The following is an 18287-nucleotide window of genomic DNA, read 5'->3' as shown; positions in this document are numbered from 1 at the left end:
ACTAAGTGTATTGGAAAGTGTGACTTTCCACAGCTGACAGTGATTGATGGACAAATACATTACACAGACGCACTGCAATGTACCGAAAAAGAAAACTTATGAAGTGAAAAGCTGATACGATCTGCTCATTTAGTCAAAAGTAAAGGGAAATGGACGGAGAAAAAAGAAGCAGCTGCACTTCTGAACAGACACAAGATTTACCTGTGTATTCCTCATATCCAGCTGTAATTAGTTTTTAATGAGTATGGCAAAAAGTTGCTGAATTTCTTGTATCGGGTTTTTTCATATTTTACTTATAGTAAAAAAAACACTATAGGGACAAATGTGACAAATAAGCATTCATTACAAACACTAAGCTAGCTAGCTAGCTAGCTAGCTAGCTAGCTAGCTAGCTAGCTAGCTAGATAGCTAGATAGATAGATAGATAGATAGATAGATAGATAGATAGATAGATTGATTGATTTAGTTTATTAATCCCCGAGGGGAACTTCAAAATATGGTCACTACTCCACAGAAACAGTCACAACCACAGCAACAATAAATAAAGAAATTGAGTGTAAATAGCTAAAAAATCAGTTTTTGTTGTTTATCTATGTACATGTATCTGCCCCTACCAAATAAGTTATAAATAATAAACACATATATATATATATATATATATATATATATATATATATATATATATATATATATATTTGCCATGTTAAAGTTGAAGCTAACTGAAGAGATTAGATTGTATTATACTGATAAAAATGAGAAATAAAAAAATTGCCAAAAAAAAAAAAATTTTCTGTTTTTATGGCTTTTTTCTTACTCTTCCCTTCAACTCGACTGCTCACTCCACCACTTCTCACGCTTCCTCATTTGCTGAGTGGAGAAGAAGAACAATGACTGAAGACTTGTTTACAAACAGAAATGAGAAATCTTATATACTTCAAAAAAAAATTGTGTTTGCAGATGGATTCACGGCATATCTTTGAAAGAAGATCAATCCATTAGTTGCCAAATGTAAAGTCTCTGGGGGAAAAAATGACTAAATAACGTTTGTGAGCCTGTTTTGTTTATGATACAAGGACAAGACAAACAAATAATTCCCATTTATTTGTTTTGTTTCAGTGAAGTCTATCTCTCTTTTATTTACATGTGACATCCTGTTATACTGAAGGACTCTAAAGCATAAATCAAACAGGATGTGTTATGTATTTCATGTTAAATGCATATACTCTGGAATCTGCATAGAGGTATACTTTAGTTTAGTTTAGTTTAGTTTAGTTTAGTTTAGTATATATATTCTGAATATGCAACAAAACCAAGTAATCACACTTTACAAATGAAACAAATTATAAGAAAACAAACAAAAACAAAAACCTGTAAATATACATGAAAACAAAGTATGACTTAATTTGCATATTCGCAAAGGAGCGGGAGAAAGTATAAATTAAACTTACACACTATAAAAGTAACCCTCCCGACACCAAGTACCAACCAGGTGTATGTATTTGTAGCAACAATATCCAAGATCCATTTCTCACAATGTACTGTACCGGTGTCAGCGTAACTCAGCGGATGAGAATATTCACTTAAATGATGCTTCTACAAATTTCAGGTGAAATCCCGAAAACCTGTTTTTATTCAAGTGCAGTTTTTGCCTCCAAGTGATGAACGACACACGCCATCTGACTGCTGGATGGGGTCAGTGAACAGCATTTAATTCAAAACATGAATATCCTCTCTATCTGTAGCTGAAGGGCACCTTCATTCAAAGCACCATCTACCTAAAATGAAGTTATAGAGCACTACAGTATGTCAGTCAGGAGGGAAAAAATGAGGATGTCAAACAGTCCAGAGTCCTGCACCTGAAGGCGGTTCACCTCACTGTTTGTAATGTCATTAGGTAAGCCAGAGGAGGTGTGTGTATGTGTGTGTATGTGTTTGTGATGACAGATACAAAGGCAGCATTAAGAGGCAGGAGCGTGTTTCCTCTGACCCGACATGACGGTGTCACGTCCTCTGAGAGTGATTCAGCCTGTCTGTTTCACAGCTGTGTCTAACAGATCGAGGGCTGCCGATGCTCCTCATGTTGCTGTGGTGAGCGGCGGATGCACGCAGGCATCCGTGGAGAATGTCAGCCAAGTTTGCCAAGCTCTTAATAAAGTGGGATTGGCTCGATTCCCATGTGGTTTTTGGCCACATGAGCTGCAACACCAGACATATTTCACAGTAAATGCCGCATCAAGAAACACGTTTTCCAACAATGCTTTATTCAAGCTTAAAGATAAATATAACAAATAATAATAAATAATACAAAGTAAATATTAATCACCAAACTTTTTATAATTCCTTCTATAAACTGAATCACATTGCAAACAACTTTGCTTTTTTGTTTCTTTGGTTGGTTTTGTTAATTGCTGTTGTTGTTCACTTAATTTAATTATTTACTTTAATGTGTATTAATTTTGTGTTGCCTGCAAGGATGTATGTATGTATATATATATATATATATATATATATATATATATATATATATATATATATATATTTTTTTTTTTTTTTAGTTTGTTTTTTAGTTTGTTTTTTTGGTTTTTTTGTATGCCACTATGTGTGTATATGAAAATATGTGGGGTTAATCATTTACAAAAGACCCAAGGGAATTGATTTTTCATACATTATGCTGATAGGAAGCTAAAAGATACACTGTCATGTGGAGAAGGGGTGGGATTAAATAAATTATACTTCCACTCCTTTTGGAATATGAGAATGAAGTCATACTGTATTTTGTAATCATGTACGTTTTTCATGTTTTCTTCCAACCCGTGTTATTTCTAAGGACTAAAGTAGGATTATTATGTTTTGTTGCATATTTGAAATAAACTGAACTGAAACTTAATCCAAAAGAAGATACTAAAATAAATCCTCACCATCACAATGACTGCAGGTCTATTTCTATAGCTATGTTGTAACTTAATTACAAACCTATAACTACTTTTGCACCGACTTACAAATGATTTTTTTCTTTACTTGTAAACACATGTAATGCTCACCAAAATATTATCATTAACTGAACATAAAAACACACATCTAAAACCACTGTCATTGATCAAGCTCCATGGGTTTTACTGGTGAACCAACGTTACAGACGGAGACGGTGTTTCCACGTTCACTACAGAGCCTCTGATCGTCCAAATGTTTCATATTTGATGACCATGAAAAGCTGAGAAACTGCATTTGATGTGCATTATTTACACACATTGATAGGATTAGTGGTTCAACAGTTATTAATCCTTTTAGATCAGTAGATGCTTTGGGTCACCGGTGCCTCTTTAGGTGTTTAAGGGTTAAGGCACAGAGCATGACAGCGGTAATGTAACGCCGTGACATTAAGTGACGTCTGGCTGTACTAAAGCACAATTACTAAACCATGTGGATTAATTAGACAGGCATTGCACTTCTATATCTTGTTAATGTCAATCAAACTGCGGCAGGTTAACACTGGGTGAGGCTAATTAAAAGGAGATACGGCAAGACAACAGCTCCGGTAAACAACAAATCAGCTTTTCTTTTCTCTTTACTTATTCGTCGGTGATTCGAAGCTCAACATCACCGTTATCTCTGCCTCATTTACATGTACATCTGCTCTTCTCTTGATTCTTATTTTTTTTAATCAACCATCTTTTCCCACCTATTGTACCTTTACGACATCGCTTTGAGGGCTTATAAAAAAAAAAAAAGGTTCATATCAAGGAGGCACTGATGAAAAACTATGCGACGACTAACAAGAAATAAGGGATACAAACTGAAAAGGTGCTTCCATAAATCTATCCACAAATAATGAGTGTAAATACAACACATGATCCTATTCCTGTGTGCCGTCTCAGTAGAGTAAACTGTGCTAAGTCAAAGTGAAAGGCACTAACCACCATGTAATTACCTGTGAGTCACAGGTAATAGTACTGCCACGGCACAGTGATTACCACTTTTTCATGTTACGGTGATATGTATTGATCCCTGTGGGGACATTTTGGCAAGACGGATGACATGTGTTTTATTGCTGATATTCAGCAGTAAAAGTTCCTGGAGTTTTTTATGTCACAGTCAAAAAGTATCTTTCATTCACTGTTACAATTACTTGTTCATTATTTCTATTCAACTTAAAGTGTTGACATCTTGATTTCAGCCTTTCTGCAGGTTTAAAGAAGTTAAAATAATGTATTTAAGACACATTCTTTCTCCGTTTACGCTATAACTGGACTTTTTCACTGTTTATGTAACACAAATTGACTCAATACCCAGAATTGCTACTTCGAGCATTTTCTTGGACATGTTGCAGCAGGTATTAAATATTTTAAATGACTAAAGACCTAGAACTATTTTGTGGTGAATTTCTCAACATTTAACCTCGACTCAGAGATTTATCACCATTTACTACAATATTTTCCTCTGTATTTTTTCAGGGAAAAGCAGGTATTTTCACTTATTCAAGTCACTGATCATGTTGATGCTCATAAAAGCTCAGAGTAAACTACAAGGTTACAATAAAAAAAAAAAAAAGAGAGAAAACAGGAAAACTTCACTGTGAGCCCAAATAAGTTGAGTTTATTTTTAAAAAAATTGAGAAAAGTGGTTGCCTTAAAAAAAATTAAGTAATGATTAATGAACTTTTTAAGTACATTTAACTTACATTTAACTGAGATTTTAACTCACTTGACTTACATTTAACTAAGATTTTAAGTTACATGTACTTAAAAAGTTCATTAATAGTTACTTAATTTTTTAAAGGAACTTTTTAAGTACATTTAACTTACATTTAACTAGGATTTTAACTTACTTAACTTACATTTAACTAAGATTTTAAGTTAAATTTACTTGAAAACTTTATTAATCTTTACTTAATTTTTTAAAGGAACGTTTTTATTTACATTATATTTAACTAAGATTTTAACTTGCTTCCATTTAACTTAGATTTTAAGTTAAATGAACTTGAAAAGTTCATTAATCATGACTTAATTTTTAAAGGACCTATTTAAGTATATTTAACTTACATTTAACTAAAATTTTCACTTACTTCACATACATTTTACTAAGGTCTTAAGATTTTACTTAAAAAGTTCATTAATCGTTACTTATTTTTTAAAGGAACTTTTTGAGTACATTTAACTTACATTTAACTAAGATTTTAACTTACTTAACTTACATTTAACTACAATTTTAAGTTAAATGTACTTAAAAAGGTCATTAATCAGTATTTAAATTTTTAAAGGAACTTTTTAAGTACATTTAACTTCCATTTAACTTAGATTTTAAGTTGAATGTACTTAAAAAGTTCATTAATCATTACTTAATATTTCAAAGGAACTTTTTTAACTTACATTTAACTAAGATTTAACTTACCTAACTTCCATTTAACTAAGGTTTTAAGTTAAATGTACTTAAAAGTTCATTGATCATTACTTAATTTTTTGAAGGCAACCACTTCTCTCAATTTTTTAAAAGTAAACTCAACTTATCCAGGCTTATAGCCTCCCGTACTGAAAAAAGTAGCAAGTTAGCTAGCGGACACCTAGCTAAGAGAAAATGTCTGTGGAACAGGTCGATGGAGCTGATGGACAGTAAAACAAAACAACGTTATGGACAATAAAACAAAACAGTCCTCTCACGGTTAAAACAAACAATCGATGATAGCCAGCAGCCACTGAGAACTTCGAGTTGTAGCAAGTCAGCTAGCGGACACCTAGCTAAGACAAAAGGTCTGTGGAACAGGTCGATGAACTGGTGGACAATAAAACAAAGCGCTCCTCTCACGGTTAAAACAAACGACTTTTGATAGCCGCCAGTCGCTTAACTTTTTGAGTAGTCGCCTACCTTGTATGATAAGCACCAAAACTCCGATAGCAGCCACTTTTTAACCAAAAGCACTCAGACTGGCATATCCAGACGTGCATGGGCAGGTGACAATTTAATAAAAAGAAAAAGAGGTGTGGTCATAACTAAAACTTATTAATTTAAATCCATTTAACTTAGATTTATTCACACACTCGATTAAATCTACAAATAAGTTGACTGTACTTAATATTTTCGAGTAATGCCATCAAACTTATATTTTTAAGTGCAATCTAAAAAAATTGGTTAAGTATATTTGACATCCAGGCTTACAGTGTTGTTAAAATTTGTCGAACTAAATGGATTTTATTGGTGAATCCACGTTCCCACGTTCACTATGAAGCCTCTGAACGTCCAAATGGGTCATATCTGATATCAATGAAAAGACAACAAACTGTATTTTACCTCAATTATTTAAGTGTATAGACAGGATTAGAGGTAACAGTTTAAGTCAGTTTTGATCACCAGCGGCTGTTCAGGTTTCTGAGTATTAACTGTCTTCAACCCCGCTCTAAATGCACCGTTCTCAAGGACAAACCTGTACCTGTGATGAATGAAAGTATGGTTAAAAAACACAAACTTCACTTCATTAATCCAAGAAGTAACAGTTCTTTTGGAGGTGGAGGTACAGCCACATTAGCCACCCACTCCACTGCGACACAGTGGCTGGGCATACTCCGATACGTTCTGACTGAGCTGCACAGTTTGCATTAATGGATATTGGTTCCACATCGGTTTTGTTTGTTGTGCTGTTACAGTGTGATCAATAAAAATATCCCCAAAACATATCTGAAGCAAGACTGCATTAAATGGATCTTTACAGAGGCAGCATTAAAGTCATAACCAACCCAATCAATTTTTAAGACTTGTTCAAATAGTTTTTATGTCATTCTAAGATCTAAAAGCCCCAACTTTTTAAGGAGCCACAAAAAAAACGAGATTTAATTCTGCTTTTAGAAAACATTATTTGATTAAGGTATTTATCAACCAAACATTTGGAGGCAGCAGCTTAAAAATGGTGGTGTATATTTTGCTCTTTCACATTGTTTCATATTGAACGGCCGTTGCAAGTTGTATTTTTGATCATAAAACAAAAACAAATGCAGATTAATGCTAAAATGGCTGGGAATAAACCGTAAGTTCAGTTTTATAAGTTTTTTATTTCATCAGATGAGCCAAAGAGGGCATTATTAACCAAATCATGGCAAATACATATCTGGAACTGGAGTAAAATTATGGAATAACCTTGATAAAAAAAATCAAAAAATGCACATCACAACATTTAAAAGGATGTTTAAAACTAAGATATTCAATAAATATAAAATATTAGGATAAAGTAAGCCAATTATCACTCTAAATCTAAGATTTTGCTTAGATTATATTATTTGTTTTATTATATTATTGTTTAAAACTGTGCCATCTTGTTATCTTTTGTTTCTGCAACTTTCCCTCTTATAAATAGGGTAGGCATAAATAAGCTGTTGCTTCAGCCTACACCTTTTCACCCATGTTTAATATAGAAATCCAAAGCGTATGTATGTATATATGTTCTGTTAAATGGATGAATAAATTACTAATAATAATAATTATATATATAAACTGTATCAGCATTAGACAGAAAACCTATTATATATTATAAAGCATTGTGACATAAAACATGCCAATATTATTACGGGTCTATATTAATATTATTACACGTAACTTTAAAATCTGCCTCATCGCTTTTCCTGATAATCCTTGCACAAAGCATGTATGAATATACACTACAAACAAAAACTAAAGGATATTTCTAATTTTTGTCATTTTTTTGTCATTTTTGCTATTTGTAAATATAACTATGTCTGGTCATTAAAAAAATGTGTTTCAATTCAAGTCACACACAAAAAAAGTAAAAAGCACTGCGCAAGAATCCCAACTGAAAAAAATGGCCCAAAAATTAAAAACATCCTTAACTTTTTGTTTGTAGTGTATCAGCTGTGACATACTTATAAACTGTATAAAATGTGTCCGTAGCCATTCACAGACTGACTTCGTCTATGTTATTACTCTGGTGATGCATCATTAAACTGCTGATGTACTTCTCATTTCCACCGCGAATATGAAAAACTCACCGGACACTGAAGTGCACACTGAAACCGCGACTAATGAACTTCCACTGTGTTTTCTTACCAGCAGTTAATTGGTGTTAAACAGACGCTTGATCTGCTCACACACGGTCCTGATCCAAGCTGTTGTGGGATGGACTGTGCAATTCTATTTCTATTTTTTGCTTCATTCCAACACCGCCGCTGTACTCTTTCAGCCCTCAGACATCTCCTCAGACACATCTAATCTTCTCATCCCATGCTGCTCAAACTTCCTCCAGTCCGTTAACCCAGCATAGGTAGATTAATGAGACATTAATCCCTTTAATTCACTGTTAAGGTCTCCTCTCCTTTTAAGCGCATAAGCCTCTGCTGGACTTTGCTGTATAATCATGATAATAAATTGAATTTAAGATGACCTTTATATGTTTCTCTGGCAAGGAGTTTGACCAAGTGAGGCTTAAACTGTTTTCCCATCTGTGTTTCCACATTCTGCTCTGGAAACAGTCATCAATCATGCAAGAACAATATGTAGAACATGTGTGAATACTGTATATAAAGTGTGTATGTGAGAGAAAGAGAGGGAGGGAGGGAGGGAGAGCGCTGGGCATTTCCTGCTTTGCCGTGTCATTAGTTTGTTATCAGGTACCGGCTTACAGGTGACTCATGGACTTACTGAACAATGACACCATACATCAACCAGTTGCTTAGTAACCCACATAGCACCGACTGACTCGGCAGGAAAAAAAAAAAAAAAATCCTGATAGAAATCTTTGAAAAGACCAGGAGCCGCACTACAGGGAGCATCATTTTACAAAACGTCTTTTTAAAGGAGTCCACAAGGCATCAAAAGTTACTGAGAGTCTGTCCTTTGTTCACTGTCTCTGATCACCCGAAGAAAGAATCATGGACAAGTAAAAAAAAAAAAAAAATAGATCTGTCATTCCATATTTTACATCAAAAATGAAATTTTGATGCAGTTGGCTCAGGAGGCAGCAGCAATAAATAGAACAGACACTATATATTTATATAACACAGGCACTATATGTACAGGATAGAATAAATATGAATATAAAAACAATGAAAAACTCCATTTAAATCCAAACTCAAAACCCATCTGTTGAAACTGGCATATTCACTTTGACTGGACACTGTACACCACACTTGTTTTTAGGTTGATGTTTTGTTTTAATTATGTTTGATGTTGTTATTTTATGCCTTTTATTGTCTGTAAGGTGACCTTGGATGACTTGAAAGGCACCACCAAATAAAATGTATTATTATTATTATTATTATTATTATTATGTGTAGAGTATAAAAAGTATGGTTCTCTGATAAAAAAAAACAAACAATTTTCAGTAGTGAATATTGCACACCATATATCTATATTAGATATTAGGGATGCACCGATACAGATACGAGTATCTGCATCGGCTCCGATACTCAGTGTGTGTACTCGTACTCATAAAAGCAATCCGATACAAATGCACTGATACCACTCACGGCCATGTGACATTCACAGTTCAGTGCAGCAGGTACGAGGAGGAGGAATAATGTGTGTGGAGTGTGAAGAGTGTGGAGATTTTTCAAAATAAATGACGGTGATAAAAGTAACGCTGACTGCAAGTAACGTTAAAGACACAGACAGATACAGACGCAGTGTTCTGTCCGTCCTCTGTGTACATTCCATCCATTTTCCAGGTGCTCGCAGATGCATACCCAGAATGAGAATACCGGCAGGTGTACGGAGTGGTGCAGACCCCCGCCAGCGGAAGTGAAACAAAACTTACCACTCATTTCTCTTTTCTCTACCTGCTGAAGCTAAGCTGTTAAACCTTACCAGTGAAAACGCTGCAATATTAGTATCACATTAGTGTTACCTCTGTCATCACCATGTTTGTTATTACTGACTTTCTTCTTCTTCTTCTCAAAAAACTTTACTCTTCTTCGTGGTATTTGTCCAGTATGGTTAATTCAGAGCAGCGCCCCCAGTGGATTAATTGACAAACGCTCATTCCAACACATTAAATGTCAGTAGCAGCACTTTGTTCCAGTCAGACTAATGACAACGACAATAAAGCACATTTACAAAAGGAACTAAGAATTGGAATGGGATTATTAAGTACTCGTATCGGTACCCGGTATCGGCAAGTACTCAACTGTAAGTACTCGTACTCAGTCTGGAAAAAATTGGTATCGGTGCATCCCTATTAGATATATATACATAGTATATATAATATATGTGTGTGTATATAAAATCTACAAGACAGACGTGTGTTCAAATAGTAGGCTCTTTGGTTGTGACTGGACTAGTTTCTATATATGGACTTTTCTCTCACTCCCAGTAAACTTGTGTGTGATGTCTGAGTCACTGTCTGTTTGTGCACCTACACTTCTGACCATATGCTTCATTCAACAGATCTGCGCTCTGTTATGCTTTGTCAACAAACACTGGCTGTGCAATTCCTGTAGATGCTTCACAGTAAAAACATTCACCAGCTTGAGGGGGAAAAGTCATCAATTCTCCAACCAAAACCTCTTTTTTGTTATTATATTGAGGTATAAATCAATATAACGTCAAAGTAATAGAGCTATACATTGTATTCAAACACAACCAAATGCTGGGGGGGATCCAGGGAAAAGTAATAAACTGTATGAAACTAGGGTACACCACCTGGCTATACTGTGGTTTCAGAGTGCCAAGTGTAAACTAATAAAGGCTGGACGACTTTAGGGTAAGGTGCACCATAAACAAAAAACTACATTTTCTTAAGTAGCAAAAATACAAGGATTAATGGCAGCTCAGATCTGCTCAAATGCTTTGAAAAACCAGTGCCTCCAGTGCTACTCCAGTAGACCTATGCTTTCCAGTGTGACCTCCCTTCCAAATTAGATCCCTGTGGTTTCCCTCCATTGTGTTTTGGAGCCAGTGTCAAACCACTTTCACAGCGGAGTAGCCAAACCAAAGCCAGTTTTCCTGGCAACAACAACAGCTGCCATGGAGGCACACTGGGAGGTCCACTATTATATTAATGTGTAACTTTTCTAAAATGGGCAATAAGAGCAGTTTGCACCACCCGCTTGACTGTGCAACTGGGTGGAGGTGTTCTGGTGCAGTGGAATTCACCACATAACACGGAGTAAGTGTGCAAATACAGGCAAGGCTGAAAGAACACTGTCAGTAAATATTTCTGCCACAAAATCAAATGTGATTTTATTATTAACTCATAAAGACCCAGTGCTACTTTTCCCAAATTAAATTTTCTCTCTATTCAATCTTTACTTAAGTGATTTATCATAATTTAGTCTAATATTATCCTCTGTATTTTGCATTTTTCACTGTAAATCATGTATTTTATATTTAATTTCCTGTACTTAATTTAGATGCTCATGAAAACACACACTTAAAGGTAAACTCAAAGGTTATCATATCAAAACAGTTAAAACTCCTGAAAAAGTCATTTTTTCTTCAAACATATCATTAACTGAACATAAAACAAATGTGTCCATTTACTGTAATTGATCCAACTCTGTGCATTTTACTGATGAATCAATTAAATGTTGTAGAAGATGACAGTGTTTCCATGTTCACTACAGAGCCTCTGAACATCCAAATGGGTCATATCTGATGACCATGAAAAGATGACAAACTGTATTTTACACCAATTATTTACATGTATTGACAGGATTAGTGAATAAACAGGTATATTATTCTCTGTATTTTGTGGTTTTTCAGTGTAAATCTTGTATTTTCCTATACTTAATTCACTGATCATGTAGCTGTTCATAAAAGCTCAAATTAAAGTTAAGGGTTATTATATCAAAAACAGAGAAAACTTAAGAAAAAGTGACTTTTTCAGTCAAATCTATCATTAACTGAACATAAACCAAGTGTCTCCATCCACTGTCTTTGATCCAACTCCATGGGTTTTACTGGTGAATCAATGTTGTAAAAGATGACGGCGTTTGTACATTCATTACGGAGCCTCTGAACATCCAAATGGGTCATATCTGATGACCATGAAAAGATGAAAAACTGTATTTTACACCAATTATTTACATGTATTGATAGGATTAGTGGATAAACAGGTATAAAAACAGTTTAGATCAGTAGATGGTTTTGGTTGCCAGTGGATGTTTGGGTCTTTATGGGTTAATTTACTCGGCTGTTGATCGAAATTAGCCAGAAATCATCAACTATTACAACCATAACAGGATGCTAAATGCTAGTGCTACTCACCATTACACTAAAATTCATGTGGTTTGGAATGAATCACCAATAAATAACTCCAAGCCTACAAGTTCACCACCACAATCCCAGAATACCTCCACACCTCTGGCACAGCCTGTATTAGGTTGCTAAGCCAACTGCTGCCAAACTGGCAGACGCACTGATTAAGATTAAGTCTACTTTCTGGAGCTGGGAGAAGAAGAAAAAAAGGCAGTAAATCTTAGGTTTACACAGCAGAAAGAGGGAGAGAGGGGTGAAGATCACAGTCCAATGCACTGCTTCAAAGGGAACTTGAAAACAGTGATAGAGCATAAGGGAGACGACTCTCAAAGCAGACAATCAGAAACAGGATGAATTCAGCACAAACTTTACCAAATACATCAACGTTCCATCATTCATGTGTCATATCATCCACAAAGCACTTTACTTATGTGTGTTCTCTTGTCTTTGTGTGTGGCGACCCTGTACTGTCTCTTTTTAAGCTATTTTCATGCCCTTTTTAAACTGCCCATTGCGGATAAATAAAGTGTGTTGAATTGAACTGAATTGAACTGAACTGGTTTGTTGCAAAGTTATTATCGTTAACGAAAACTAACGAAATGACAAAAACTAGAATTGTAAAAACATTTTCAAAAACTGAAATAAATAAAAACTATAATTAAAAGAAAAAACGATAACTGAAACTGTAATGTGTTCTTACAAAACTAACTAAAACGTAGAAAAATCAGGGATAAAAATCCCTTCATTTTTGTCTTTGTCAATGTCAGACTGATATGAAATTGATTTATTTCCTTCAAGCAATTTTAGCTGCTGGCACCATATGATATTTAACGGTCCGTCACTTCTTGTCACTTGTGGTTTACAGTCGTCTTCTGGTCCCTACTCTACCTGGAAACATGGAGACTAAAGTTGAGAGAAAGCAGCAGAGTCCTGTCTGGGATTTATTTGAATTTGACAACGAAGAAGAGAAAAGATTTTTTACAAAAAATAAATAAAAATAAACTAAAAATAAGCATTTAGAAAATAACAAAAACTAATAAAAACTAGCAAACCTGCTCTATAACCTAATTAAAACTAACTGAATAAGAGAAAAAAAACGTCAAAACTAAATAAAACTAAACTATAATGAAAAATCTAAAACTATTAGAACCTTGCTTTGTTGTGCACTTTTCTGATGCATTCCAACCAAACTTTGCTTTCAAGCTTTTTCATTTCACCAAGAATTATTCTATTATCATAATATGGGTCAGCTCCCTTAAGCATAAGAAATAAGTTTGAGTTTAATATATTCATACATTTCCATTAGTATGCCAGGACTAGTCCTCACTAAATCAGTTATTTTTCTTCATTTTTTTTAATAAAGTTGCTTTTTGGACAATTACGCACACGCCGAACACTGCAGTGGATTATGGGAAACCCTACAAAACCATCATCTCGTATTCCACTAGGTCTGGTTCTGTGCGCAGAAGAGTTTATATCAGAAATAGAAACATTTCCAGTGCAGTTCTGGCAGGGTTTCCCCACTCACCCGTATTCTTCTCATCGCAGCCACTATTTCCACTCGGCTGCTCGGTCTGGTCACATCCAGACTCCCGATGTACTGTCAGCCAGAAACAAACAGCACAAGTACATGTAGTTAAACAAACTGTAGCTTCATATATTTCAACTATTCATTTATTTTTTAGGTCATTTAAATGCGTAATGAAACCGTGTCCACTTCAGGGTGCGTGTCGTTTTGTAACTTTAATCCCTTTCCAACTTCTCCACCGGTAAAATCTAACCTTCTGTGGTTTTTATTGGAGTTAAAAAGTAGGAAGTAAATGTAGTTTCAGTTTGTTAAGTACTTTTAAGCAGCCCAACGCACTACAGTGTACCTTTATAGTAACGTTGGTGCGGAATAACGCTGCGTACAGACTGGTGCGAATGTGCGGAACAGCTGACAAAAGTCTAGAAAACACGCGTTAGGATGTGATGTGGATTTAACGCACGTGTTTACAAAGAGCTTCCAGTGTTTGTTCCATTTTACAGTTGCTTGTGAATTCACCTTTGCCTCGAAGTTGATCCCATGCTGGAATGCTTCCTCGTTGTGCAACGGGATCCTTAAATCATGTCCATCATCAACGAGGTTGTATTTGGTTTTCCCCGGCATTCTCCAAGTATGGATTTACTCCAAAACCAGCCGAAAAAAAAAACAAACAATGTCGACGAGAAGAAAGTGTGTTTATATACAGGAGGAAATCCAAGAAATAAAACAACAATAAATCCCAGATCCAGTCGGTAGCTACATGCTCTCCATCGCAGCTGAACGTCCCGGCATTCCAGCTCCAACACCGCCCTCCACAGCGGCCGAGTGGCGCTAAGGACCTCCAGAGAGCCGCTGCGTAAAAAGGCGCACCGGAACAGCTTCACAAACACATGCGGACCACTGCAAACACCGACATGCGCGGACAGATGTGTTTTCCTGACTTTTCCTGTGGCTGTGTGTGGAACTTGCCTGGGTCCTGCCCACTGTTCTGGTCCGGACCCACCCTCCTACCCCCCTTACACCCCTACACCCCCCCTTCACTCCTCCTCCTCCTCCACTCCAGCGCACGGAGAGGGCGCGATTGGAGGAGTCCGGGGGATCCCACCTGTTTCCATTGGAACAGAGGCGCACCGTGGCCCTCTGGAGGTGGGGCTCGAACCGTCGTACCTGCCCCCTTTACACTCCTGGTGCCCGCCCTCCTACGCACAAATAAAACTGAAAGAACCTGAATGACAGTTGTATAGGATGTTTGCTCCTAAAGGTAGAAGTTGTATTGTCCCACAGCTAAATCCTGTTAACATATTTATTGGTCATATCTGTCCTTTATTGAGTGATAAAGCCACTAACCAATGTATTAGAGAAATTATTCAAAGAGATATTGTTTCCAAACCTGCAGCTGTTTTTTTTTTTTTTTCTATAAATATTTTTATTGAAAAGTATGGCCCAACAAAGACAAACTCAACAATTCAGGCAATACAAATCTGACAGAAAAATATAATAGTCACTGTCCAACAACAAAAAAAAAAAAAAACTGAATTCAGAACCACTTAGCATTTTTCTTTTTTTTTTTTCTTTCTTTTTTTTTTAACTAGATGTACAAGAACCAAACTCATAATAAAAATAAGAATAAGAATAAATTTAAAAAAAAAAAAACATAAAAAATAAAAAATTTTACCCTGAAAACCAAAAGCAAAATTACATATGCACAAGAAAGAAAATTCTGTAGTAAAATAGATATGTGTTCATTTATTGATTCATTTTCTGAACCTGCAGTTGGAATAGGCTCCATGCAAAGAATATATACATATATATAAATACCAAAAAACAAAAAACAAACAAAACAAAAAGCTAGACACACCCACATGCACCCACAAAAAAAAAAAAAAAAAAAAAGAATTCAGAGCCACACTTAGCATTTTTCTTTCTTTTTTTTTTTGAACAAGGTGTACAAGAACTAAATCCACAATAAAAATAAAAATAAGAATAAATAAAAAAAAAAAAAAAATTTACCCTGAAAACCAAAAGTAAAATCACATATGTACAAGAAAGAAAATTCTGTAGTAAAATAGATATGTGTTCATTTATTTATTCATTTTCTGAACCTGCAGTTGGAATAGGCTCCATGCAAAGAATATATACATATATATATATAAATACCAAAAAACAAAAACAAAACAAAACAAAAACAAAAAGCTAGACACACCCACACGCACCCACAAAAAAAAAAAAAAAAAAAAAAAAAAAAGTGGTGGGGGGGCATTAATCACAAGAAAAGGAAGGAAGTGATTCAAAGAAAGTTAAGAAGGGCTGCCATTTATTATAAAACTTAGAAGGGATGGTTTTCAAAGAATACCCAATCTTTTGAATTTTTAAGAAAGACATAATATCTTTAAGCCACTGAGTATTAGAAGGACTCTTTGTGGATTTCCAATGGAGGAGAAGGTGGCGTCTTACCAATAATGAGGTGAAAGCGATAACCTCCAGCTGGTTAGAACTATATCTGTTGGAATCTCCCAGACAGCCAAATATGCCAATATGAGGAGAAGCATCTACTGTGATTGAAAGTACCTTAGAATGCAGCTGTTTTTTTTATTGGAATAATATTTACTATGTCATAGACTGGAAAAACACTCGGATCCTGTCAAAGAAACTTATTATTACTAGTAAGGTACGAGAAGTTACTTTTAAATTGATCCATAGATGTTATCCGGTGAAGACCTATATGATTAAATATAAAAGAAATATTGATACTCTGTTCTTTTTGCAGCAACGCAGAGGAAACAATATGTCATTTATTTTGGGATTGCACCTACACACATATATTTTGGATTGATTTAAATAATTTTATAAACAGAAAAATGGACTCCTCATGTAAATTGAACTTTCAACACATTTTATTTGGCCTATCACACATTGATAAAATAACTCCAGAAAAAAGATATATTATCGACCTTTTGATTATTTTTGCCAAATTTCACATTCATTGCTCCAAATTTGCACATCAACGTCCAAACATCACTGTTTTCAAAGCCCTTTTTTCCAATTACGTGGACAATTTGAGAAACAGTATAAATTAAAATATGTCAAATGTATAATCTTATTCAATTTGTATAATTTCTATTTATTCCTCGAGCAATTTTTTTATTACATATTTTATTATTATTATTATTATTATTATTATTATTATTATTATTATTATTATTATTATTATTTTATTTTATTATTTTTATTTATTATTATTAATTTTTTTTATATTTTTTTATTTCCTAATGTTTCTACTTACATGTATTTCTCTATATAATGTAAAAGATTTTGTGAATTATGGAACTCTCTACCCCTGTTGTTATATACTATTATGTATATTTACTGTTCAATGTTAATTGTTCAAATAAAGAAAAAAAAAAAAAAAGACACTAGTGGAAACAAAGCATCACAATCTAATCTATTCTATTCTATTCTATTCTATTCTATTCTATTCTATTCTATTCTTTTTGGACTCCTCTTACAAATGACATTTCTTCCAATTTAACCAAGACCATTTAAATCAGGGGTGTCAAACATGCGCCCCGGGGGCCAAAACCAGGTCCAGTTTGGCCCATGGGATGAATTAGTGAAACACAAAAATTATATTGAAGATATTAACAAAAAAAGGATGTCAAAATAATTTTAGGTCAATTCCATCTAAAGTGGGTCAGACCAGTAAAATACTATCATAATAACCTATAAATAATGAAAACCACAAATTTTTCTCTTTGCTTTAGAGTAAAAAAAGTAAAATTACACAAAAATGTTGACATTTACAAATTAGCCTTTTACAAAAAATGTGAAAAACCTGAACAAATACGAACAACCTGAAATGTCTTAAGAGAGTTAAGTGTAATGGTACCAATATTCTGTCTGTTATTAAATGTTTTGTGTAGTTGTAGATCCACTGTGATCTGTAAGTTGTAATGAACATGTGAAAATGAGAAGCTGAGGTCAAATAATGTCATAAATTGCTAAAATTGCACTGTTTTTCTTAATAAATTTCCTTTTGGTCACGGTTGTTCATGTTTATCCACATTTTTTTAAAGGATGCAAAAATTTTGATAGTATAATTTTACTTTTTTCAGTCTAAAACATAGAAATTAGACATACAGATTTTGGAATTGATATTATTTTTGTATTTTGGTGTTATTATTTTAATCATCCAGCCCACTGCAGGTCATATTGGGTTGTATGTGGCCCCTCAACTAACATGAGTTTGACACCCCTGATTTAAATTATAGATAACAATGTAATTACACATTTTGACTACACAAATTATATATATATTTTTTTAATTTTATGAAGAGAATTTCACATCATAAACATACATTTTTGAGAAAAGCATCCAATTTTAAAACTCTCATCTTGATTTTATAGCTCATTTTAATTCTTTATCCGTAATAAACTCAAAAGAAGGAGCAAAATTTAGTAGTATTAACCTCCTGAGACCCAGGAAATGTCAGCAAAGTACAAGCTTTTTTTGTTTTTTTATTAAATAAGTACCAATATTGGAAACATCATGATGCAACAGTTTTTTCAGATG

The 18287-nt window shown here is 34.3% G+C and overlaps 1 protein-coding gene across 2 annotated transcripts in view; it reads right to left on the bottom strand.

Moving 5' to 3' along the window:
* LOC115418049 (carboxyl-terminal PDZ ligand of neuronal nitric oxide synthase protein-like) overlaps positions 1 to 14690 on the bottom strand; it is a 431902-nt gene extending 417212 nt beyond the window's left edge. For both annotated transcript variants that reach the window (XM_030132357.1, XM_030132358.1), the window contains exons 1-2: positions 14237 to 14690; positions 13721 to 13792 (exon numbers count right to left, since the gene is read on the bottom strand). In XM_030132357.1, coding sequence (XP_029988217.1) covers positions 13721 to 13792; positions 14237 to 14341 — 177 coding nt within the window. In that variant the 5' untranslated portion in view covers positions 14342 to 14690. The remainder of the gene's footprint in view (positions 1 to 13720; positions 13793 to 14236) is intronic.
* Positions 14691 to 18287: the final 3597 nt, after the last annotated feature.

This window comes from Sphaeramia orbicularis, chromosome 4 (genome assembly GCF_902148855.1).
Source record: "Sphaeramia orbicularis chromosome 4, fSphaOr1.1, whole genome shotgun sequence".
Taxonomy (NCBI): domain Eukaryota; kingdom Metazoa; phylum Chordata; class Actinopteri; order Kurtiformes; family Apogonidae; genus Sphaeramia; species Sphaeramia orbicularis.
This window is presented reverse-complemented; position numbering and strand designations above follow the sequence as displayed.